This window comes from Trichoplusia ni, chromosome 11 (assembly GCF_003590095.1).
Source record: "Trichoplusia ni isolate ovarian cell line Hi5 chromosome 11, tn1, whole genome shotgun sequence".
Taxonomy (NCBI): Eukaryota; Metazoa; Arthropoda; class Insecta; order Lepidoptera; family Noctuidae; genus Trichoplusia; species Trichoplusia ni.
Window position 1 is genome coordinate 13772511 of NC_039488.1, and position 25565 is coordinate 13798075.

The 25565-nt window shown below is 34.0% G+C and overlaps 2 protein-coding genes across 2 annotated transcripts; both read right to left on the minus strand.

Moving 5' to 3' along the window:
- Positions 1-679: 679 nt before the first annotated feature.
- Positions 680-10018, minus strand: LOC113498824. The gene is made up of 20 exons (XM_026878966.1): positions 9678-10018; positions 8475-8680; positions 8095-8280; positions 7554-7692; positions 7157-7377; positions 6860-7009; positions 6653-6785; positions 6324-6445; positions 6129-6248; positions 5731-5900; positions 3897-3991; positions 3095-3300; positions 2690-2875; positions 2472-2610; positions 2069-2289; positions 1788-1937; positions 1570-1702; positions 1261-1382; positions 1060-1179; positions 680-890 (listed from the first exon to the last, which is right to left on the minus strand). Exons 1-20 carry the CDS (start codon positions 9730-9732, stop codon positions 717-719), a joined length of 3048 nt encoding a protein of 1015 aa, XP_026734767.1. The 5' UTR covers positions 9733-10018; the 3' UTR covers positions 680-716.
- Positions 10019-15663: 5645 nt separating this feature from the next.
- On the minus strand, positions 15664-23108 carry LOC113499072 (putative inorganic phosphate cotransporter). Its single transcript, XM_026879413.1, has 11 exons — positions 23035-23108; positions 22031-22314; positions 21366-21545; positions 20633-20771; positions 19709-19926; positions 18420-18569; positions 18134-18266; positions 17612-17730; positions 16899-17018; positions 16278-16401; positions 15664-15943 (listed from the first exon to the last, which is right to left on the minus strand). Exons 1-11 carry the CDS (start codon positions 23099-23101, stop codon positions 15879-15881), a joined length of 1599 nt encoding a protein of 532 aa, XP_026735214.1. The 5' UTR covers positions 23102-23108; the 3' UTR covers positions 15664-15878.
- Between the last annotated feature and the right edge of the window lie 2457 nt (positions 23109-25565).

The window sequence follows — 25565 nt, forward strand, 5'->3', positions numbered from 1 at the left end:
GTATTATCTAGTTCACATTTCCATGGTTTATTGTAGAAACCCAAAATCACTTACTTTGCCTTTACAATTTTACGGTTCACTATAATTCTTTCACAGGGAAACTAGGAGCATTTTTCATCCTCCTAAAACACATTTGTTCGGGCAAAATAAATTGAATGCATTTAGGAGTGTATCCCAACTTGGGACATTAAACGTCGGGTTTCGGAGTGAAATCTCTTGGAGTGCAATTTATGCTGGAAACTCGAAATATTCGTTAATCATGTCGTCTAAGCCTGTGACGGTTCCATTTATGTTGAACACTTGAACAACAACGCTTTCTCAGCAATGTTACCTGCAAAAATCTCGTTAATATTTGTCTGCATTTCAAGAACTTTGAATTTAAAGTGCTTTTGTTGTTTGTAAGACTGCCAGACTAAACTTCTTGCAAGATTCATGTTAAAAGGTGACGTGACTATTTATAGTTTGTATTTCGTTTGTTACGACAAAACTGAATAAATAATGTTCTGTCAAATGGTGAAGCAGAAGAATATCCGAACTCATGCGGACTATTCTTATTGGCAGCAAGGTTACAAAGTGATTATTGTTAAATCGTCTTGTATTTGTACCAAATTACTTTAAATCCGTCTACCTGTTTTATATTTCGGTTTTTTTGGAGGTTCAGTTCCTTAAATGAAAGAAGTTTGTACTTATTGTTTTACTATAAATTAAAAATACTTCTACAATTTAGGCTTCTCAAGCATAGCTTTTCCCTCCTCACAGTCCTCTGTCTCTTGCGGTGGATCGTTCCAAGCAGCTTTCTCACCGGTTCCTAATATCACATAGACCAGGTTGGTCAGGAAATAAAATCCAGCTGCCATCAAGAAAACCTGTCTCCAAAGGTAGGCATCGTTCTGAAAGACAAGAGGATGAATGTTTTAGTCAACTTCATCGTGGACGTGATTTGTAATGGACTGTCTAAATATTAAGCAAATATTTTTTTATTTCACTATACGAATAAATAATCTCTTCGACGTATTCAAATGTTTAAATATGATATTGTTTCTAATATTATTTTCTTACCACATCAGTAAGAATAAATCCAATTATTAAAGGTGCGGTTGAAGCTCCGATGTTCGATATAAAATTGCTGATACTCATCATTGTTCCGGCGTAGTTTGGTGAAATATCAATGTGGTTCACCTGGAAAAATAAACAATTCTTAACACGTTTCTTTGATACTTATTAGCACGGGATTAAAGTCGGTATAAAAAAAGAACTTACATGGAAACCCAAGTGAGATGATATCTTAAAAGCGCAGGTGAACACCAGAATCGATTCAACGACGTAAATATTTTTCGGTGCATATGCTAATGCAATCAACCCTATAGCTGCTGGGATGTTACCTGAAATAATAAAATAAGCAAAACATTAAATAAACATTGTAAAATTTAAGTTTTACCAAAATGTAGCTATTGAATTATCATTGTTCACTACCATTATTAAGTCTTAAAACTCGAGCATCTCATTTGAAATTATCTTATCTTCACCTACAAAAACATTTTTAGATAAAGCCTAGTGAGTCATTATTACCGCAAGAATTGGCGAGCTTCCTTGTATTTGTAACACTTAAAATATTCTTCACAATCAGCATGTCAAATACGTAACTGAAGAAGAAGTTCGTCAGCCACATCACCAAGAACGGGAGAGCAGTCAGCAGACCATTCTAAAATAGAAAATTTCAAGGCCAGGTTGAAAGAGCTTAACATTTTATATATATTTAAAGTAATTTAACAAATATTCTAGCTTACCGCTTTTATATTGACTCCCAGAATTTTATCTAAATAGGCCGGAACTTCTGAGTACAAAGTCAGCTGGCCCCAAGTTTGACCGAAGTGAGCCACTATAATAGCGTACATCCCTTTGTGGCGGAATATGCTTCCCCAAGGCACAGCCATTTTCTGCATAATAGATAACAGGTTATGAACACGAATGTCACTCAGCAGTTTATTTACTTGCAAATCTACTTTACGGCATTTTCCACAGGTTTGGGAAACTTAAGACACAAAGTCAATGAAATTAATTTCTGCACCTTTGCCTCCTCTCCTGATCCTAATTCATCTTCAATATACTTCCTTTCTTCTGCAGATATTTTTGTATGTTTTCCGGGAGTGTCAGCAGCTAGCCACCACAGCAAAAATCCAATAATTCCAGATAAGATTCCATAAAACCTGAATATCCCGGGCCAGCCCAATCGAGACGAAGATATAAAGCCTGTCATCGGCAACCCGAAAACGGTGCCAAGAGCCTGGCCTGAAATGTTTAATACATAATATTAGTGTCCACAGAATATAGACGAGGAAAACTGCATAATACATTCTTAGAGGAAGAAATTCCGTCGAGATCAAAATATTTAACCAAGTAGCCTAGGTAGGTTCTAGTGAAAAAGATCAAATAAAAACAAATACGTATATTAAGTAATTGAGATTCATTACCTCCATACACAAAAGCGGCAATTCTTCCTCTTTCTCGAAGAGGAGCCCATTTTCCGAGGCACGTGTGCAAGCCTGGGACAATGCAAGCCTGAGTAAGGCCTTGCAATACTCTGCACACTGCTGTGCATATCCAACCTCCCTGAAATTAAAGTTATTCATACACAACTCATGCTGTTTTAGGATAGGAGTATTAATGTTGACATTAAGATTCAACTTACGTAATAAGCTGCCAACGGTAGCATAATAGAAACCACGCAGTTGATAAACATGGCACCAGTAAGCAAGAAGCGGGCTCCAAACCTATGCGCTAACTGTCCAGCTGGGATCTGTAGTGTCATGTAGCCCCAGAAGAATGAGGCTATCACTGCATCTTGCGTTTTCTTATCCCAATTAAATGTCGGGTACTGGAATATCAAAAATGAAATAATTTTAGAATAATCTGCTTAAATTTATTTTAAAATACACGTCACAAGCGAATCAAGATCTTTTTAAGCAAGAAATAACATTGAAATAGCGTTCATGAGTGAAATAGATCAACATCAGTCGGTGCTCTGTATAGATCATCCAGCTTCACCCATTTTTTTAAGAAGTTTATTGAATTATGGAAAATGGAATGTACTTACTGGAGGAGTCAGCATCAAAGCATTCAGTACTCCTTGAGGTTGGAACTGCTTAGCGTCATCTATGATGGAGGTAGTGTTGTCATCTGGCTCAGCATACTTTGTCATGGCCACTAATGATACTCCCATGCAGGCCCTCATGCTGTACGCTATAGTCAGCGTGCAGAATAAAATGAAAGCTTGCTGATGTCGGTAACCCCATTTTGAGACTGAAATTTATTAATATGTATTATCGTCTTCGCTTTCACTTTTTTAATCGATCTCTTTATGATAGTTCTTGTTGCAAATAGTGCGTTATTCTAGTTGATTTATTGCCAAGATTTATTAAATATCTTCTTGCTAACAATTTGCTTGTAATAGTAGATGTTATTGTTTTCTTTTCCTGTGTGGTCTTGACATTCAAATCACTGAGATCTATTGCACTTGAGATAATAATGATGTTAAGGAAAATTCAAATTATGACTCTAAATGATTTATAGATCTCTGTTTTTATAAGTAAAATGTTCAACTTGAGTTTTTGTCTTATATCTTGGAACCGTTTTATGACGTCTACTGCATGAATGTAAAACGATGTGATTTTCGTTACGTAATATAATTTTTGTACGCAATAGAATCGGGTTAAATAAATTATATACTATTTTTCCTTATTATAATTGATAACAAATATTATGCGTCATCAAATAAATTATTTACGCATTTGCATTTAAAGCTTACATTTATCTACATAACTCAATCTATCTGAACCCCGAATTTGCCAAAACTAGTCCAACATGAAAACGAATTCCGATAAAAACTTTTTACTCACCGTCAAAATTGTTTTCAATTTCTTTCTTTTCCATATCTTGCTTTTCAGACATCGTCAATGGTTTTTCAAAAAATACAGCATTAAACGGCAAGTTTTAACTCTTCGTGATGTATAAATTTTTGTGATTGTTTTTTTCAATCGTTTGTGAATGACTCTTGTTAATCCGAAATATTTAATTGACTTCATCCACGTTTTTGTCCACTTTCGATTGTTTTACTAAATTATTTGAGTACTTGGTCAAGAGTTAATTTATGGCTTCTATTCGGCTTGAAGCCAGGAGACGTTTTAATCTATGTTTCCATTTCTTAACTGCTTTTTATGATATCTTCCTTGAATGAACTAAATGTATCTATAAATGGATCGTTCATCTCATTGTTGAATAATTATCTGATTGTTAAATAGTTTGCTTGTTTGTTATTCGTGTTTCCGTTATCTTGTGCAAATACGGTGTCATACAGTGGCGTTGCATGCGACATGCTGTGTTTGGATAAAACTCTCCGTTTATTTTGTGATTTTTGAAACTAGCTTCCCGAGTGTATAAACAGCATTTTGATACAGATAACGATAAGTGAGACATCTTTATAATACGTAACAAGTTAAACTTTGCTACTGTCTTCATAAAATAATATAATTTTAATTGGAATTCATCGAGTTCTTGTCAGCAAAACCTAGGTTTTAGGTTTTATCTTTAAAAACCTAGGTGTTTAAATAGATTGATAAAAAAATGTGCTAATTAAATAAATATTAGTATGCAGTATAATATACATCAGATTCTCATACATACAAAATATAACCTGAAAACAAAATGAAAAAACATTTTTTTTGTATTGATTTGTGACCAAGCCTATTTGGTGAAATTGATTGTATTTTTTTATACAAAATTGGGCTAGTAAACGTTACTCAGAAAATCAAAATCAAAAAAACTACCAGATTTTGCCTCGACTCCCATTAAATATCAAAACCATTAAACACACAAATACAAACAAAATAATACCCATTATATGTAAGTACATGTATATAGTCGTATCCTTGGTCCCGCCCCTATGGCTTTTAATATGTACTCTAGAAACCTAAATAAACGGTTCCGGAATTTATTTGCATTCGCACTCTTTCCTCATTGATTCAACAAGAGCCACTACTTACACCCCTATCATAGTTCAGCTTGATGTATCTACACGTGTAACTGTCCCAGGTTATTTGCACAACGTATCTCATTTTCTCGTGAAAAAGAGACAACCAATCATTATTATATATGTCATTCCCATTTTTAGATTCGTGACATAAAGATTGATCAATGCCTACAGGTGGTCCCAGATTTAGTCCATTGAATACTTATTCACCTTGCTTTATCACAGGCAGGAATTATTTTATGAATGCTGAAGTCAGAAAGAGGAATGGTAAATACATTGAAAATAGACAAACTATGATAAATAGCAATAAATTATTTTTTGCGCAGTGGATAGTTTATTTGTCATGGCGCATAAATTAATAAACTTCAGTCTCTTCAGTTTTTTCCCCAATGGGTTTTAATCTCTTCAATAGATCAGTTCCATCAAAGATTAGGAATTTAGGTAACACGACAAACGTTAACAATTTATAACATTATTAAAATAGTGAGAATTGTTACAATAGGTGCAGAAAGGAACATGTAGTAGTTTATTATCAAATGTATTTAAGGGAAGATTTTAAAATCAAAGGATAAAAAATCTATAAATCTATCTATTTTAATTTTAATTGTAAATTTCTTCGTTCTTTTGATTGGCCGTATTCAGGTTTCTAAATAAAAATAAATTAATACTTTTAATTTTTTTTTAATCTAAATTTTAAATTCTACAATTTAGGTTTCTCAAGCATAGCTTGTCCCTCCTCACAGTCCTCTGTCTCTTGCGGTGGATCGTTCCATGCTGCTTTCTCACCGGTTCCTAATATCACATAGACCAGGTTGGTCAGGAAATAAAGTCCAGCTGTCATTAAGAATACTTGTCTCCAAAGGTAGGCGTCATTCTGAAAGAGAAGAAGATGAACATTTTAGTCTTCATCATCATCATCGTCATCAACCTATATTCGTCCACTGGTGGACATAGACCTTCAAAATTTCAAGTCTTCATTAATCAGGTTAAATGATCACGTGTTTGGTGTAATATTATGTGGTTTAAATAACTGTAGTTGTAACAGTCTTTTTTCATTGAGTTTTTTTTTTATACTCGACTATTTAATAATATTGTCACTTACTACATCAGTCAATATGACTCCTATAATTAGAGGCGCTAGTGAAGCTCCGATGTTGGACATAAAATTACTGATACTCATCATTGTTCCGGCATAGTTTGGTGAAATATCAATATGGTTCACCTGGAAAATATAAAATCCTTACAATTTTGATTCGGTCATTGAATAGGATAAAATTTCGTAAGAAAAGATATTTACGTGGAATCCTAAGTTAGATGATATCTTGAATGCGCAAGTAAACACCAGAATCGATTCAACGACGTAAATATTTTTCGGTGCATATGCTAATGCAATCAGCCCTATAGCTGCCGGCATATGACCTGAAATAATAAACACAAATATTAATTGAATGTAAATGTGAAAGAAAAGTTAATACTTTTAACATTCTCTCATTTTACTTCCGAAACATCAATAATAATTAGTGATTTTTTAGGTTTACGCGAATGATAGACATTGAAACATCAATTGTCTGTACCGTTATTTAGTCTTAGAACTAAAGCGTCCTAAATATAAATTGTCAATATTACCGCAAGAGTTGGCGAGTTTCCTCGTATTTGTCACACTTAAAATATTCTTCACAATCAGCATGTCAAATACGTAACTGAAGAAGAAGTTAGTGATCCACATCACCAAGAACGGAAGAGCAGTCAGCAGACCATTCTGGAAAAAACCCAAAAGTTGACTCAACATTGAAGAATTTTATAAGGTAATCTAATCAAATGTTTATAACTTACCGCTTTTATATCTACTCCCATAATTTTATCTAAATAAGCCGGAACTTCTGAGTACAAAGTAACCTGCCCCCAAGTTTGTCCGATGTGTGCAAGAATGATAGCATACATTCCCTTGTGTCGGAATATACTTCCCCAAGGCACAGCCACTTTCTGTATTACAAATAATAGGTTAGAATCACGAATATGACTGAACGAATATTCTGAAATATAGTTTATTTACTTGCAATTATATTTGAAGATATTTTCCACAGGATTAGGAAACTTGAAACACAAATTCAATGAAATCAATTTCTGCACCTTTGCGTCCTCGCCTGATCCTAATTCATCTTCAATATACTTCCTTTCCTCGGGAGATATTTTAGTATGCTTTCCGGGAGTGTCAGCAGCTAGCCACCACAGTAAAAGTCCAATAATCCCAGATAAGATTCCATAAAACCTGAATATCCCAGGCCAGCCTAACCGAGACGAGGATATAAAGCCTGTCATCGGTAACCCGAAAACGGTGCCAAGAGCCTGGCCTGAAATTTTAAATATAGAATTAGTATCCACAGAAGATATACGCATTGAAGATGAAGACTAGTTCAAAAGAAAGACTGTATTACAAATGGTGCACTCGTTTGAGATCAAAATATAAAACAAATAGATTGATAGTTTCCATCAAATCGGAGAGACTTTAGTAATAGTGAAACATTACCTCCATACACAAAAGCGGCAATTCTTCCTCTTTCTTGCAGAGGAGCCCATTTTCCGAGACACGTGTGCAGGCCTGGGACAATGCAAGCCTGAGTAAGGCCTTGTAGTACTCTACATATTGCTGTGCATATCCAACCTCCCTGAAAAATCAAATTTAATTATCAGATATTTTATTTTTGGACATAGAAAACAACATTAGCGAGCTTGGCTCTTTAAATGTTTTATTGCTAGCAGGGTGAAATCCTGCCCATCTAGCCAACTGGCATTTCTACACTCGTTACAGTCAAAGGAAGACATCAATTGTTTTCCATGTATGGGGATGACAGGTCAAAATCACGTGACTTATACAAACGAAATGTCACTTCGAGTATTTTCTATGTGTGATGTCTATTCGCTGTCTAATGTCTTATGTCTATGTCTTTTCAAGCGTTTTCTATGTCTAAAACTGTCTAAAGGAGCTGTAGGAGATTGGCAATTTTATTAATACTCAGTACTTTAATCTTTTGTTAGCTGTATGCGATTATGTTGACAACAATACTTACGTAATAAGCTGCCAGCGGCATCATTATAGAAACTATACTATTGACGAACATGGCACCAGTAAGTAAATACCGAGCACCAAACCTATGAGCTAACTGTCCAGCCGGGATCTGCAGTGACATGTAGCCCCAGAAGAATGAGGCTATCACAGCCTCTTGCGTTTTCTTGTCCCAGTTAAAAGTAGGATACTGGAATACCACAAAAAAAATATATATTATAGGTTTTTTCAAATTCATGTTCTATTCAAATAAAAATCTTCAGAAGAAATAAGTTAAGGTGCACCACAATATCTGGTTCTTCACCTATCACTTCCAGTCTGACCAATATCGTTCTTTATGGAGTGGTTATTGAATATAAATTGGCAAGTATGAAGTGTACTTACTGGAGGAGTCAGCATCAAAGCATTCAGTACTCCTTGAGGTTGGAACTGCTTAGCATCATCTATGATGGAGGTAGTGTTGTCATCTGGCTCAGCATACTTTGTCATGGCCACCAAGGATACTCCCATGCAGGATCGCATGCTGTACGCTATGGTCAGCGTGCAGAATAAAATACATGCTTGCTGGTGACGGTAACCCCATTTTGATACTGAAATTAATTAATATTAGTGTTAATATGTTCTGATTTGTGTTAATATGTGCAGTCAATATTTTACAAGTTTAATAATTTTTGTTTATGTCTTTTAGATACAGTAACGATTTGTTGAATACCTTATGTTGTATTAGTCATAGACAATGTAAATGCAGTTGTACTATTTTACTAGTAGATGTGATTGTTATCTTTATGTGTGTGATCTTGATATCTTTATTTAGTGACGTCGACTGCACTTGACTTTATAACGAGATAATAATATCACAGGAAATAGTTACGAAACTATTTTGTTTAGATTCTTGAATTTCTAAATAACGTAACGTTTTGATTGGAGTTGCGCCTTCTAAAAGAAGACGGTTTTAAATACTGGGTATTTTAATGTATGGACACCGATTACTCCGAGTTTCCTGATCCGATTTACTTGATTTATTAATTGACGTGATTTATTTCGAAAAGGTATAGGTGCTATTCGGAACCTTAATAATTTGATTGAGTTTGGTCGAGGTGCTTGTTTATTATTTCTACAATTAGTTTTTCTTTTAAGAGGACTTGTTTCTAAAATTGAACTAAACCGACTTTTAAAAAATTGCCTTATGAATATAATTTGTTATTCAGTTTAATTTTCACTTTAAGAACTGATTTTTCTAAGATTCGTTTACTTTCTTGATTATTTTATTTTTGATCTAACTGTGTTATTTTAAATACGTATAATTAAAATTGCGTAAAATTCATTCGACTGCGAAGCTTGTTGCAGTTTATCAAAGGGTTCAACAAAGAATTGACTCATAATATTATTGAAATGTCGTACCAATGTTAACAGTAAATTGTGTTATACAGGTTCAAATTAATTTTGATAACGATATTACTCGTCATGAAATATATTGTATTTATTGGTTAAAAAAATATCATGTAAGTAGTTCAGGGTATTTGAAAGTTGCTAGTTAGTTTGCTAGTTAGACACGAAGAAGGTTGAGGATAAAAACTTTTTACTCACCGTCAAAATTATTCTGAATTTCTTTCTTTTCAATATCTTGCTTTTCAGACGTCATCGTCAATGGATTTTCAAGAAATACAGCATTAAACGGCAAGTTTTAAATGTTTGTGATGAATAAACCTTTGTGATTGTTTTTGTCAGCCGCTTGTTAATCGCCTTCGTTAATCCGAAATATTTAATAGACTTCATTCACGTTTTTATCCACTTTATTTTTTTTTTTACTGAACTATATAAGTACTTGGTCAAGACCAAATTTATGGCTCAATTCCACTTGAAGCCAGGAGACGTTTTAAGCTATATTTCTTTTTCTCAACTGCTTTTTATGATATCTTCATTGAATGAACTAAATGTATCTATGAATGAGTCTTTCTTCTCATTGTTGGATAATTATCTAATCATCAAATTTCCGTTATCTTTCACAAATACCGTGTCATAAACAGTGGCGTTGCATGCGATATACTATTATTTGTACAGACGTTTATTTTGTCATTCTTAAAACTTCCCGAGTGTATGAACAGAATTTTGATAGAGATAAGGATGAGTGAGATCATCAGATTTCGCTTTATTATTATTATTAGTTTATATTAATGTTTGAGTGCATCGCCGGTGTTTGAGTGCTCAGGCCGCATCAGTTCCCGGTTCGAGGTATAGATCGAAATTCGCTGTCGGAAATGGAAGAATGATAGTTGCAGTAGCGAATGTGGAACCAGCAGCGCAACATGCACTGCTCAATGTATCACTTGGTCTACGGTGCTTGGAAGGAAGTCAAAAAAGGGTCAAAGAGCAGGTTTTTCTGGAACCTTCACCTTATACATGTACTTAAGGAAAAAAAATCAGGCAGGTAAACCCTGAGGATTCAAAATACCGAAGCCATTTTAATATCAGTACCATGGGTGGCATCAACCAGTCTTTCATGTCCGTGGATCGACGACGGATAAAAAGTTAGTCGTTTTCCGTATTGATTCTTAAGGAAAGAAAAGTCTCCTAATATTGAAAAAGAACCATAGAACAGTTATCCATAGAAAGAACTTATTCGCTAGTTATGAGCGGGATTTGCTTGAATTACACTTCCAACTAAAAAGATAAGGCGAGTATTCCGGAGCTCGATGACACCGTCACGGATCACCCTATGACGGCTGCTGAATGCATGCTTGATATGAAATAAATGGATCCCAAGATACATCGATTGATATAAATGGAGATGGTTTTAAATGGATCGGAGGAGTTTTAGCTTGTACGTTATAGAAAACAGCCAGCCGTCTTAGAGGGAACTTTTGGCTGGACTAAACAGAGATTCGTGGGCGAACTTAATTAGATCATTTTAGGCAAAATTCATCCACACTTTCCACCCATCACGGAAACCACTCTTTCCAACAGACTTATTAGAAATCCTTATTTCCAGTGATTCATGGCAGTCCTTCAGCAGACCAAGAACTGGTCTTAGGAGTTTTGAGTTTCGTGATCAACTTAGATGGTTACTTGACAGAGATCTTTATGTGTCATTACAAACAAATTTTGGGTTCTTCGAGAAATTTGTTACTGCGAAAATATCACACCCGTCTGGTGTTGATATTGACTTCTCTGATTATCTCTCTGATCCTACGAACATGTTTTTAATAATTTTGGGTGTACTGCTGGTCCTGCGAAGAAAATATAATCGCATTGCGTGTAGATATCAGACCGTATCTTTTGAGGCGGCGTCTCTATTAGCATATTTTTCACGCAATACTTGGTATAAATAAATGCGAGAGTTTACGAAATCATTCGAATCATTTTTTGAGAAAGCTGTAATGTACACAACAGATTTTTATTCTGAAGTTGCATAAGTTGCAACTTGAATTACGTTTAAAGCGAAAAAAAAACTGACAAAAACGCGTTGAACCTATTTTAAAACTTGGTCCACGAGAGAAAAGCTTGTCTCGTACCCACTCAGTCAAATTCTTAGCAAGCTTGGTTGAGTTCGGAGAGTATCTGAATAGAACAAGATAGGATAAAAACCACTACCATTATTGTGGTTGTATTCAGGTGAGCGGTCCCATGGATCACAAAAGAAGCCCTAGTTGCGAAAATTAATCGAGACCGCTGGCTGCAGCAGTGAGGACTATGTCCAGATTCAACGGATTGGCGGGCAGCTCTTTTTGTTGAACGCACATAATATATCGTGACGATAGATATTCGCATAACGTATCGTATTTTTTTATTTTTTCCCGGAAAGAGGAAGCAAGCAATTATTACTTTAAGTCGTTCCTAATTTTGAATACGGAAAGGCTGAGCAACGTTAATCGATGCGAATAGGCAATTCTAGATTTCAATATTTGGAATTCAGATTCACCCAAAATATTTTCATTTACAATTTTTCTGAGATGCATAATAATATATAATTTAAAAATCATGTAACTAAATATTTTTTTGCAGTGGGTCCACCTTAGTGAAGACAAATCCATTCACGGAACTCTAAGGCCATCTCACCGTCATGAAATAATCTTGGACTAATGAAAATTTATAACAAATTCCCCTTATTATCATCGTTATTTTAATATGTCTATTTCACGGTTGGGAAAATATTTGTTTGAATTCATACAACGTGAATAAATAATTTTTATATTAGATATAGTACGTTTTATTGTACCAACATGGTTCATAAATTGAATCAGAATATTAGTGAAGAGAACCGCGAGCTGTCATCTAAATTATAATACAGATACGTAGAATCATCGCGTAATATAGATTTATGCGTAGCCATTATGCTCAATAGTGGAAAAGCGAAATTGATTAAGCGGATTTAATAGGCTTTATCCCTCTAACTCACTTGTCTATGCAGTTTCAAAAACCTCATTGTTACGAGATTTTAAGATTCTTATTTTTATATAATTTGATTGACATTCATACAGCCAGGCTCTAGTTTATTTGGCTAACATACGTATGTGAACGTGTGAAAATTCTAAATTATTAACATCTTTTTCTTCTCTAGATATTTTACTCGACTTTCAACACAATTATAATGTCGGATAACTATCCGTGGCGCTCGGAGTCCCCGATCGCATTAGGTACTAAACAAATAAACAAAACATAACTACACTAACATAAATATTATTCTATGAGGTTGTATTCACTGGTGGCATGCAAATTAGAAAAAAAGCGGGAAGTGACATTATACCCCCGTAGTACTGGAAAAAATATTGATAAACTAACGTATTCCCTTTGTAATTTTCGTCGTTATATTTTTTTTTTTAAACGACTCCGGCGCTAAGGAATTAAATGTTTGTGTCGCTGGAAGCTCCACACACATACAAGTAGCATGCAAAAGATACTCAGACCCAGAACAAGCGTTTGTTTCCACAGATAAATTGGCATGGTGACCTTTACAGTCGGCTAAAATTGCAGTCCAACATGACATAAAAATTGAATGCACCTGAGTCCGGTAGAAAAAAAAGTTGTTTAAAGCAATCTAAGTTGCTGCCCCTACTTAAGAGAATGAGAAGGCAGACAAAGTGGCGCCTTAACATGTTGCGTTACGAAGCTATTTACAATCCCATAAGCTTTTATAACTTCAAAAGAAATAACCGTTCTTTAGTTTTGTGATGTAAAGATTGTGGCGAAACAAACGTATACGGTTGGTTGTGAAATATATTTTTTACAAAATATGTATTTTTTTATTGTAACAATGATAAATGTAGTTTGGCCTGTTTAGCAAGAGTGGTACTTCCATCTACTTTCTACATTCCTTGTCTGTCGACAAGGCGTCGCACGTCCTTTGGGACTGGGTATATTATTTGTGCTACCAATCCAAGGCTGCACATACACTGGCGAATATTTCCGTGTTTACATAGAGCAGTAATGATAAGCAAACACATAGTTTTTGACGTTCGTATTTAAGTATTCTTGTAGCTTTGATAATAATTACATAAATGTCCAGTGGCCGTCTAAGTAATGGTCGAACAATGTTATTAAAATTTTCAGAAAACTGGTCAAGTGCGAGTAGGAGTTCTGACACTGAGGTTTATGTCCAATGAAGCTAAAAAAAACAGATTGACTAGATAACGAATTTTGTGAAAAAATCTAATTTAAAAAAAATGTATGACTGTAAAAATTGTTGCTTAACATCAAACTGTATGTTTAGTTTCTTTTGGTATGGGGTCAATAGAAATACATCACAATTCCACTCTCGAACTATCACGGTTCTTAAGACTCAGGCCAGGCCCAGGCCGATGGACTCAGAAACCGAGGTCCGTTTTTGACCTTTGGGTACGGAACCCTAAAATAGCAAAAGACCGAACTTATAAAAACCATTCAAATTATTTTCATTCTAAGTTAAATAAAAATGTTAGCACACGCCATAAATTATCATGTTTGAGCATTGAGCATTATTGTATGAACGTGATTAGTTCTTATCAAATTGCAAACACCAGTTAATTCAATGCTACTAGTTATCTCAGATGTCTTACTATTGACTCTTACTATGAGATAGCTACGTATTTCAACCGGAATCAACCGATTTTTTTTATCTATCTGCAAAAATTTTCCGTACCTTTCATAAACGTGAAAAGTGGGCGTCGGCTGAAACGTTGTGAAAACTTGAATAATAATCAAAGAAAAGTGATTTTGACTGCATAGATTGAATAAGTATGCAGTTTGATTTTATGACCTCCTTGGCAGCAAAAAAATAATGATTCCCCATTTCAGGGCCGGTAACAGATTATAGATTTTCAAGTAAAATATCTTTCACACGGCTCCAATAGAAATGGTCAATTTTAGAATTCGGCTGCCTAAAATCCGGTCCGTATTATTATTTTACATTACATAATATTATTCATGCTCACAATTAAATCAAAGTTATAATTTCCCCATGTTTTATACACTCTCCTTTCTTGTTTGTTTTTCGTTCCGGTTGTTTTTTTTTAACTCAATTTTGGGGCACTTCCCGATAAGCCAGCAGGCTGAAATTTTCAGGGTAGTTTTAAACCGTATGAAAATGCAATTTACAACTATAAAAAAGACTGGACCGATTTTGATTAAATTTGAATGGAGTGACGTTGAAAAGCGTGGATTTTTAGATTTTTTTTAAATCTATTACTTTTTTCCATTTAATCTTAATTTATATTTATACCTAATAGCTATGTATTTACAGAGCTATAAGATTTTCAGTTAAGATCAACCATAAAAGTATTTTATCTACATAAATTATTGCGCAACTATTTCTCCTTCAAATGACATCTGACACTCTTTGTAGATTCTTCTGACGAATGTGTGAGGAATTCTTCTTTATGGACTTTAATCATACCTCATTTGAATCTTTACAATGCATGAGTTTATCTTTTCATGAAATTTTATTTGCACAAGTATTATTTTTTATACGTCATGTGAAACGTAGGTACTATGTTATTTAAATGTTGTGTATAATAATATCTACAATTGATACATTTCAGAAAAACATCGAATTATTTACTGTAGTTATAATCTTAACAAGTCTCCTAGATATCTGATTTCTAATCAAGAATTTATGCTCAGCAAAAAATAGTTACATAACGAACGACACATTTAATTTATTTGATGATCGAAAGGTTGTTACTGCACTATTGATTCGTTTTAGAAATGCTTAACTAACTGTGAACTACAGATGTATTTCCTTACTGATACACACCTTGAGAATAATAAAACTCTTGATTCATGGTAAAAGTTTGAAGATATATTTTTGATTTAAAATTTATGCGAAATTTTGAATCATCATCATCATCATCCACAGCCTTTATCCTCCTACTGCTGGGCATAGGCCTCCCCTTTCTCGTGCCAATTTCTAGTCTAAGTTTCTACGTTCTGCTAGCCTCATCCAGACTCGACCCGAGATCTTTACTATGATGGACGACCGACGCTTCTTTTGAATTGTTTTGACCAACATTCTGTCACCTAACTAAACACAATAAAGATTATTTGACTTCGAAATAAAAACGTTTCACTCACTCAAACCATATAAAAGATAATAAAGAAAATCATGTAAAAAATATTTATTAAAATTAAAACATTTTGCAAGTACATACACTTGGCATTACTGCATTCATTCACGCTAAAGAAATCACTGGGAAATATCAAAATCACAAGGCGCTTATCAAAGTTAATGGCATTTAGTTACATTTTTAACGATACCTATGGCCTAACAACAAAACGTGGATATTAAACACAAGTTCTATTTTTTTAATTTTCGCATCATGTGCTTGATTTCTCTTTTTTATCTTCCTCATATTCTGGTTTCATTTCTTCCAAACACGTATCTGTAAATTACGAACGTAATCAAATTATAATATGAATATTATTTTATTTTCTTAACTTCTTGAAGTAAAGATCTGATTTAAAATTAGGTCAATTATCAGGTTTAATTAGAGCAGTTAGAAATGCTCAAACATAAGAAACGAGTCTTAAAAAGTTTTGTCTCAAAAAAAAATAGGAAAGTAAAACTAGTAAAGAATTAATTTAATTTTAAATACTTATTTAAAAGTTACCCCATAGAAGTAAATTAAGAAGAGAATAATAAAAATATGTATAATGCAGCTGCATATTTCTAGTATAAACATATGGGCTATACATTTTTGTATGAAAAATATTTACCATTCTCATCAAGGTCGTTCCAAGGCTGGACATCAGCTGACATCCAGACTACGAAGACAATATTGCAGAGAAGACTGATAGAAGCTACTATGAAGAACATTATACGCCACTGTATTTGATTTCCCTGAAATAATATATTTTGTTTGACTTCCTTATAAAACCCATCACCACCAGAGTCTGTTAGTTTTCATTCAGCAGATCTTACATGATAGACCTGGTGGCTAACATTTAAAATTTGGTGGCCAACCAAAACTGAACTTTGATTAACATTTTCAAACTTTCTAGTGGGGTGCTTAATCGGTGTACACTTGTGCACACAGACTAGCATGAAGAAAGTGGGAGAATGTAATTAAAAGTCTATTTCACTAATTTCACACAACGCCATCTAGTCTCAAATTGAGAGAACTCTGTATTATGAGTACTTGACAACTGATAAACAGACATATATGTTTATAAAAACATATAGCCAAGTTAGATCATGATTCTGCTCAGCAAACAATATTTTTTCCTATATAGGAATTGAACCTCTGGTATAGCAGTCAGGGCAAGTAACCACTTGACCAATAGGCTAGTCAGAGTTACCCGTAGACCAGGCAAAACTTAATTAGTTGTAATACTTACGACGTCGGTGACTACATGAGAGACTAGGATGGGCAGCAAAACGTTGAAGATGTTCATCAACATGTTCCCCAACATCATGAGAGTCCCACTGAAGTTCGGGGTTAGGTCGATGTGGTTCACCTTAAATGAGATGACGAAATACATCTATAGGTGAAAGCTAAAAGACCTTAACTACTAACTTTTTTGTCATTTTTATGTTTTAAATTATTTTTATTTAGAATACCAGCATTGATCAAATGGTAAAAGACATTAAGTCCAATAGTCGCTTATTTCGCAGATGTAAAATTATAAATAACATTAAGTCCCTAGACATGAATATGGATATGAACATCTTTAATGAGCTCTACTGAATACTTCATAAAATGTGACTTAAGGTTCTTCACTTTTCACCTACAGACATTAGGAACCTTGATTTTAATGTATATGTTTGGATGGAAGTTGGTGATACGGATTTTGAAATGATAAATTTGAAGTTTTAATATGCAGCAGGAGACCTACGTAAAACGATAGGAATTTGAAAAAAAATACCTTTATACACTAACACTAAAATTAAAATTACCAATTTAAAATCGACATATTCACATCACATCAACATCATTGAGATTATTAATGGAAAGCAATTTGTGTTTCGTTGCTATGGATATAAACTGAACGCCTGTCAGTTAAATACGTTGGTATTTTTTAGAATTTACGATACATTAACAAGCTCTTACCATCCATCCTACGTGTATCGCCACATGAGCCGCCATGGCGAAAACCAGACAAAACAAGGCCACATATTGGTTTGTCGTAAATGATGCGAGCACTAGCGGCAAACATATTCCGATTTGGGCTGAAATAAAATCGCAATTTTATACTAAAATCTCCATACAATTTTAAACCTAAAAGAAAATATAAATTTATATCTACCAGGAGTTTGTGGCTACAACTAGATACGGTCGGTCATGGATGTGACCATCTATGTCATAACGAGTTCTTCCATATTTAGGAAGCCAAGTAATTTATGATTGACAGTCATTACAGGGTAGTGAGAAGCCAGAAAGTCTGACAGCAAGACTCACCATGTTACCCTGGCAAATGGGTACTAGTTACTCCTAAGTTAGGCAGATTGATTTCGTCGTATCTCTATAATTTTGTTTAAATTTTTAATTTAATATTCTCTCGAAAACTTATGTATAAAAATGGTGCTTGGTAAAAAATAATAATAATTATTATTTAATGTTGTATAAGCTCACCGAAAGTGTTGAAGATTCTCCTCGCGTTTCTCAGTGAAAGTATTTTATTGTTTGTGAGGTAATCTGATATCATTCCAAACGCAAGGCTTGTGAAAAAACTGGCAACATACGGCAACGAAGATAGTAGACCACTCTGAAATTTATTCAAACCAAATTTATTTGAACCATCACCAAATGCTGACGACAGTATTAGAAAGGAGAAAATCTTAAATTGCTAAATGGCAAATTAATAGGTATCAATTTTTTTTTCTCTGAGAATTTAATATTGTGTCAAGAAAATACTTACGCTCCTAACATTTATGCCAAGTATGTAGTGAATATAAGAAGGCATTTGTGTGAAGTAGAACACGAATATCAACCCACTGCCCACATGCGTAGTCAGAGTAGCCCACATCGGCCGAGATCGGAGGATCGCTTTCCATGGAGTTTTTGGTCTCTGGAAATCAAATAAGAAAACATGAGTTACGCAAACACACACCTGGATATAAAACATTATAGTTTTTAACAAAACCAAATACTAATCCGACTGCTAGACCAAATAAGGCTTGACGGACTTTTATCAAACATATCTAGGGCACTCAGAAACAAGTTATACAAAATCAATTATATAAAATCGCTCAATGCGTTCGGTTGACTATTTGCCTATCAGAGCAATCTTGCATACTGGTGATCAAAGGTTATGCAAGACAGTCATAGGTTGGTATTATATATAATGGATCTTAAAGAGAACTTACCTTAATCCGTGGTTGCTCATTACAAAAATGAAATATATATAAGTTATATATATATAACAAAAAAAACTTCTCTGTATTTTAATAAATTTTCAGTGGTAACAATTATTTGAATTAATTATCTTCTACTTGTTATTTAATATTCAGATTGATATCCTTGTAGGCACCACACAACAAATATTTTAATTAACCAAAGAGAAGAAACTACACACAATATTTAGGTTAACTAAACCCTTGTTTAGTAAACTAAATTTTCGTATATTGAGGTAGTAGAAGATACAATAGTATAGTTAGCTTGAGGTTTCGAAATATTTCAATTGTTTGTTCTTTTTGTCCCACTTTTGAACTGCTTTTAACACTGTTATTTTATTAAAGTTGTGACGAATTCAAAACTCTTTTTTTATAATGACTACCAGAGAAGATTTAAGTGTGAATTTATGATAATATATACTACTACCCGCGACTCCGTCCGCGTGGTTAAAAAATATAAGTTATGATTTATACCTACCCTATTTTTTTTTACATTTTCCATTATATCTTCCTATTAGTCGCATCGTGATGGTATATAGCTTATAACCTTCCTCGATAAATGGTCTATTCAACACAAAAAGATTTTTTCAATTTGGACCAGTATTTCCTGAGATTAGCGCGTTCAAACAAACAAACTCTTCAGCTTTATATATTAGTATAGATATAGATTATAACCTCTAATTGAATTCAAACTGACTAAAATTTTCTCTCATGGCTATAATATGGTACAAGATGTCACCACTCTATCGTTTCAGTTTAGCCAGTAAGGATTTTTGTAGCTTTAGAATCATAAATGAATTAATAAAAAACTTACCCTGACTTTTCCTTCAACAATACGTCCCATGATGTAATTTGTTTCTTCTGGGCTGATAGAGCTGTGCTGTGCAGGCGTGGCGGCACCGAACACAGTTAGTACGAGGAACAAGGCGAGGCACACCATGCCGACTGCCCAGAACACTGAGGGCCATCCCCACCGGCTGTCACTCAGGAGACCAGACAACTGGAACGCTATAACTGTTCCTATTGTGGAACCTGACAGTACAGACAATAATACGTATAAAAAATGATTCATCATCACATACGTTCTAAGTTTCTAGGAAATACATTTATTGAAAAATCTGTTTGCCTAGATATGGATATTGTTTACAAAACCTGTAAATTTTTCAGTTGTTGTTGTTTTCAGTTGTTCAGTATGAAAGTTTGGAATTTTTCATAGGGGTCAAAGCTTTAAGTGTATTAATTTTAACGTGACACTAATGCGCCTGATAGAAAAATAGACCGTTCCACAGAACCCTATAACTCCTGAACAAGACGCTACTCTATAAATATTTAAACTTCCTTAATATCAAATTATTTTTAAATCATAAAATAACGTATGTGAGATTGTTCAAAGTGATCTAATCAGTTTAAAAATCTATTTGTTGTGAGAAGACTGACGTCATTGAAGAGCACTTATTTAGCAAAATAAAATATCATTATCGTGAAAAAGTGTTTGTACCTTATCATCAGTAAACCATTGTTACATAAAATACAAATTAAATACAACATCAACTGAAGTCTAATATTTATGTAATGGATACACCATAAGTCAAATAACAAGGTTATGTCTGTCTCCAGTCTCAAGTCATCCTTACTTTAGTTATAAAGACTTCAAACTTAAAACAGGCTTACTTAGCAACAGACTGAAAGCACCGATACTCATGTTGCCAAGCTAGTTAAGTTCAAAATTAGATCATACCTGTATATACATAGCTGGTCAAAGTCCCACGCTCATTAATCGGTACCCACTTTGCGAGCAGGTTCTGAATGCTGGGATACAAACCAGCTTGCGACAGGCCCTGTGCGATACGACACGCGCAGACTGCCTTCCAACCTCCCTGGAAATATCAGAACGTACGTTTATTTTGACTGCACGGTTAGCCCACCGGGTTGACGTAACTACGCCAAACTCAATGAGTGCGACATGCCGCGGGTCGAACCCGCGTAGGAAGAGCATTTGTGTGTTCAACACATGTTTGTCCTGTGACTGCATGTCTTTGTGCATATGACTTGAATGTTTGTGGCACATCCACGACACAAGGATTAAATTACTTACGAGTAGTGCGGAAAATGTTAGGTGCTTCATTGGAATTATTCAGAAGAAAATCTTTGGAAGCTTATTGTTTTGTATTTAAGGAGTCCGCTCGTTGTGTTCTCACTAAACACCCAGCAAAGCTCTGGGAGGTTTTTTTTATAAAAAAAAAACTGAATGAGGATTGCAGAAATTTGTGTTTTGGTTCTGTTCCTCATGTGAAGGAAAAGTAAAGTATTCCCGTGAGTGTAAGTGTATCTCAAAGTTAACGCCGGGACTACGTCGGTCTCTCCTCCGCAAGGAAGATCATCTCGTTATATATTTTTCATCGATAACATGTCATAATATCATAGTCAGAGGCATATTGATGAAAATGATTGAAAATGAAATTTGAACTTACTAGATCCGTGAGCCAGGGTGTCATGACAGACACTAGACCATTTACAAGTAATGCAATCTGCAAAGGTAATTTTCCACCGAACCGTTGCGTAAGCAATCCAATGGGAAATGTCATGATGCAATAGCCCAAGAAAAATGAGCCTAACATCATTTCTTGCGTTGATTTTGGCCAATCGTACGTCTGGAATACAAGAACAAGGTCCTATTATGAAGAAGGAAATCTAGGATCAAAGTTTCAATAATTTCCAATTTCGGTCCCTTCAAGATCTTAAACAAGTAAATCGAGTATTCGGGATTGGATAATTGAACTTACAAAAAATGTTGACCGACAGTAACGTTACCTTCTTGTAATCTATGTAAGTCATGAAACATAAGATGACGCGTAACTAGAGTCCTTATTATAACGATTTTAAAGTTACTGTTAAACGGCCTATATAAATTAAAAACTTTTTGATGTTGAGACGGACTGATGACCAAATTTTAAGCCAATGATCAGTGGTTGGGTACACGAAGAGACTTAGGTCAAAACAAAACAATTGATTTATGGTGATAGTAGTTCAGAAACGTATCGATTGGAGATGATGGCTCAAATATTTGGCAAACGAAATATTTAATTTAGATACCTACGTAATCTGTTTCAAGGATAAGATTGTTAATAAAACTTACCGTATAACGTTTAGCTGTAATGTTATCTAAAGCACTTTCATGTATCACAGTATTATTCAGCTCTTTAATAGTTGCATTGTATTCAGTAGTTGCATTTGTTTCGATTCCATTTATAACATGATGTTCTACAACTTTCGCGTTTCTATGAAAATTACTAGTCATGGCCACTACAGTAACACCCATGTGACCTCTGCCTATGAAACAAACGACTATGCAAAGAAAGTATATGACTAGTTGAATGTATCTGACTCCATATCCATATTTTAATGGAACATTTTCTTTTTCTGAAATAAAAAAATATTACTTTTTAACAGTTGGATTCGTGACTCCACCACCGCTTCAGTTCATGATTAAGGACCCCGGTTGGGTCAGAAATTAGTCAAGTAACGCCTATAAACTGTGATGATAGATTCATCTATTGTATATATATTGTGTATATTGATACTCGAATATATTGTTAAGATCTGTAACTTACATATGCAAACAATAAAGATACTTTGACTTTTAATTCGACTTAGTATCATTTACTACTGATTGACTAATACTGGACCCCGAGTTCAAAAGAAAACTACATCAATAGCTATTCCACGATAAATTAAAAAAAAATAAACACAATCAGTTCATGGAGTCTAAAGTTCGGTAAAGTAACAACAATTTGACAATCCTTAATCCTTTTTGAAGTCGGCACAAAAAGAAAGAAATTTGAACTCATCTAAACATTTAGAGTGTTGACATGTAAGGCAAGTTACTGCATGTAAGACATTAAATACAACGGCGACTGCTCCGCCAGCTAAATCTGTTTTACAACTTAAGTATTTTGTACTGCACTTCACATTATTACTGAATTACGGCACGATAATCACTGTGATTATTATTTTAACTTTTTTTTATCTAGCCCACTGTGTCCCACTGCTGGGCAAAGGCCTCCCCCAAATCCTTCCACGATTCTCTATTCTGACCGTCTATTTTAACTTTAACTTCTATTGTTTTCATAAAACACTTACCAATTACACCATCTAAAGTAGCAACTTTACTATATTCATAATTCTGTAATTTTTCATTTTCGCTCATTTTTACTAAAGGTATTTTTTTATGGTCGTTATCGAACACTATTCACTGACAAATGAAATAGCACTGACGATTAAACTTGAATGATGTAAAAATAGTATTAATTGCATTGTTCATCTTATATTAGAAAAACTCACAGACTGTCTAACTATTAGAGGTTCCAAGTAGGCGTTAATTCTTATTGGAATAAACTATATGACGTTGCATTTATGTTAAACAAGCCTTACTAGACATTAGATAAAATAAAACCATTTTAGTTTAGTCTTAAATAAACACACACCATTAGACAGGTCCGAGACGGCGCGGTATAGGTAATTGTGTAATGTAATGAGTGGTGTGTCTATTGTGTTTTGAATGTTTTAGTTTTAGGGTCATCATCATCCATGTCTAGGAACAATCATTTTTAAATTATAATGACACTAGTGATTTCTCGTCAATAAATCATAAAGCAAAATAAAGGGTCATTCAAACTAAGTAATTTGCCACCTCTGTTCATTCATAACTCTTTATCGGGTGTGTCTCTTATCTAAGTTAAACGTAACTATCGCTACTGTATTAAGCTTTGTCGCTTTGTTTAAACTAAAACAATAGAATGATAAACAGAAAACTTCTTCAATAGCACAACGTACCGTTACAATAACTTTTCGATACGCAAACAAACTCGAGTCTGTCTGACAAACTTTTGTTCTATAATTTTAGTACATAAAAATTACTTGCGATTTCCTGTGGTTCTGTTGAAACTATGATTTGCGTTAATGAGAATGTGCTACGTGTGATTGATAAGTGTGAAATATTTATTTGCTAATTTTATTACTGAGGATTTTCTCTCTATCCGTCTGTCACTAGGCTGGTCATCAGTTAATACTTTCACGGGGCATGGCAATACATTACACAGTTCCTTACGAGGTTAAGAAACGGCGTTACGGCCACTCATTTGATCAGCGACCAGGCTTTGTTGTAATTTTGTTTCTTTTCCGCTGAACATAAAATCTTAACAAACATAAAATTGAATGCCTTTAAATCTATTGTTTATATTATCTTAATATCTATTGATTACTAATTCACGACCCCCACTTTGTCTTCGCCACTTAAAGTAATTAACGTTTATAATATTGTGGTAACGCGACGTGTAACAAAACTGTGTCCTAGACTAGGACTCCTACTATTAGTCTGTTAAGCATTAGTGTAAACATCGTTCAACAAGACTAAACTGAAAAATAATCTATTTTCGTCAAAAAACCTTTTACTTGTCTTCTTTTACTCGTTACGAGCGGACTCAGCTCATACAGCCACCTTCCAGCTCCAGCATCTCACGATCTCCATGTCAATAAAATACCGAGAAGTGGATCAAATTAAAATAGATTTAATAACAGTCGGAGAGGTAGTTGAAAGCAAATAAAATTTTGTAATAAATTAAAAATTGGCCCTCCTTATCAGTCTTTTTTTTATAAACGAAGTAAAAGCAATGAAACCATACCACTTAAACCTAAACTTTATTAGTCGAGTCTAATACAGACGTTGTGTGAACTTTCCTGAAATAATATTACTCTAACCTAATATAGAAACTATGCCACAGTCAATCAGTAGTTAGTCGCTACTAACTGAAGCTGGATTAAACTCATCAATCATAATTGAATTTCGAGGTAACCTAATGTAAGTTTCCATGAATTAGATGTAACAGAATCAGTCCAGTCTGGAGAGCCTACCACAACTTAATAGTTATTGAGGATTTGATAAGAGATTCTATCTCTACTCCTTATATTGTGCTGCCACACCTCCAATATTGAAAATAACTTTAAGATATGGCTTAAGGCCATATAGCCAGACTGCAGGGCCTTTCCCAAATAGGAATGGTTTGACAAAAAAAACACACCATAAGGTAATCTATGCAGGAACGTTTTTATTTATTTATAATTAATTATATTTCATTTCATTTTGATGATCACAAGTTTTGTAAACATTGGATTACATCGTATTTTTCATTCACAATAAAACTAAGCAAATAAAATACTCCAAGGCAACTATAAAAGATGTCAATTAATTAATTAACAATGATTCGTGACAGAAGCAAAATAAATAATTGCATTTAATCACCTAACATTATTGGAAATAAATATAATTGGTGTCTTTAATAATTATTAATTAAGACACCGTCATAAAATACGAAAGACATTGCTTTTCATATTTATAAAAATACATCGCCTAGATGAGTGGTAGTTTTGCATTTTTAAATGTACAGAAGAAATCAGTGACTGTACGAAAAAGAACACAAATTTCAAGTAAAATCTCTTCTTCCATTTTAAATGAAAACTGATAGCCTAGATAAGTTAATACAATGTATTTTTTTTGACAGATGATGTGACTTTGGCTTGTCAGTTCAATACATTGTAGTGATTTAAACATTGTTAGCGCTTGGTAACATATCGTTTTAACAAACACCGTTTATTATGTTTATTTGTTGGTAAAT

Bases quoted from the DNA above. Each gene is read 5' to 3' on its own strand.
- LOC113499072 (XM_026879413.1), bottom strand. From the start codon at position 23,101: ATGAGCGAAAATGAAAAATTACAGAATTATGAATATAGTAAAGTTGCT. The intron at 17,731-18,133 runs GTGAGCTTATAC...ATTTTATTTCAG, and splicing joins GAGAATCTTCAACACTTTCG to CCCAAATCGGAATATGTTTG. The intron at 16,402-16,898 runs GTAAGTATTACA...ATATTATTTCAG, and splicing joins CTCATGTAGTCACCGACGTC to GGAAATCAAATACAGTGGCG.
- LOC113498824 (XM_026878966.1), bottom strand. From the start codon at position 9,732: ATGACGTCTGAAAAGCAAGATATTGAAAAGAAAGAAATTCAGAATAAT. The intron at 2,611-2,689 runs GTAAGTTGAATC...CTTTAATTTCAG, and splicing joins TACCGTTGGCAGCTTATTAC to GGAGGTTGGATATGCACAGC. The intron at 2,290-2,471 runs GTAATGAATCTC...TAAACATTTCAG, and splicing joins TGCCGCTTTTGTGTATGGAG to GCCAGGCTCTTGGCACCGTT.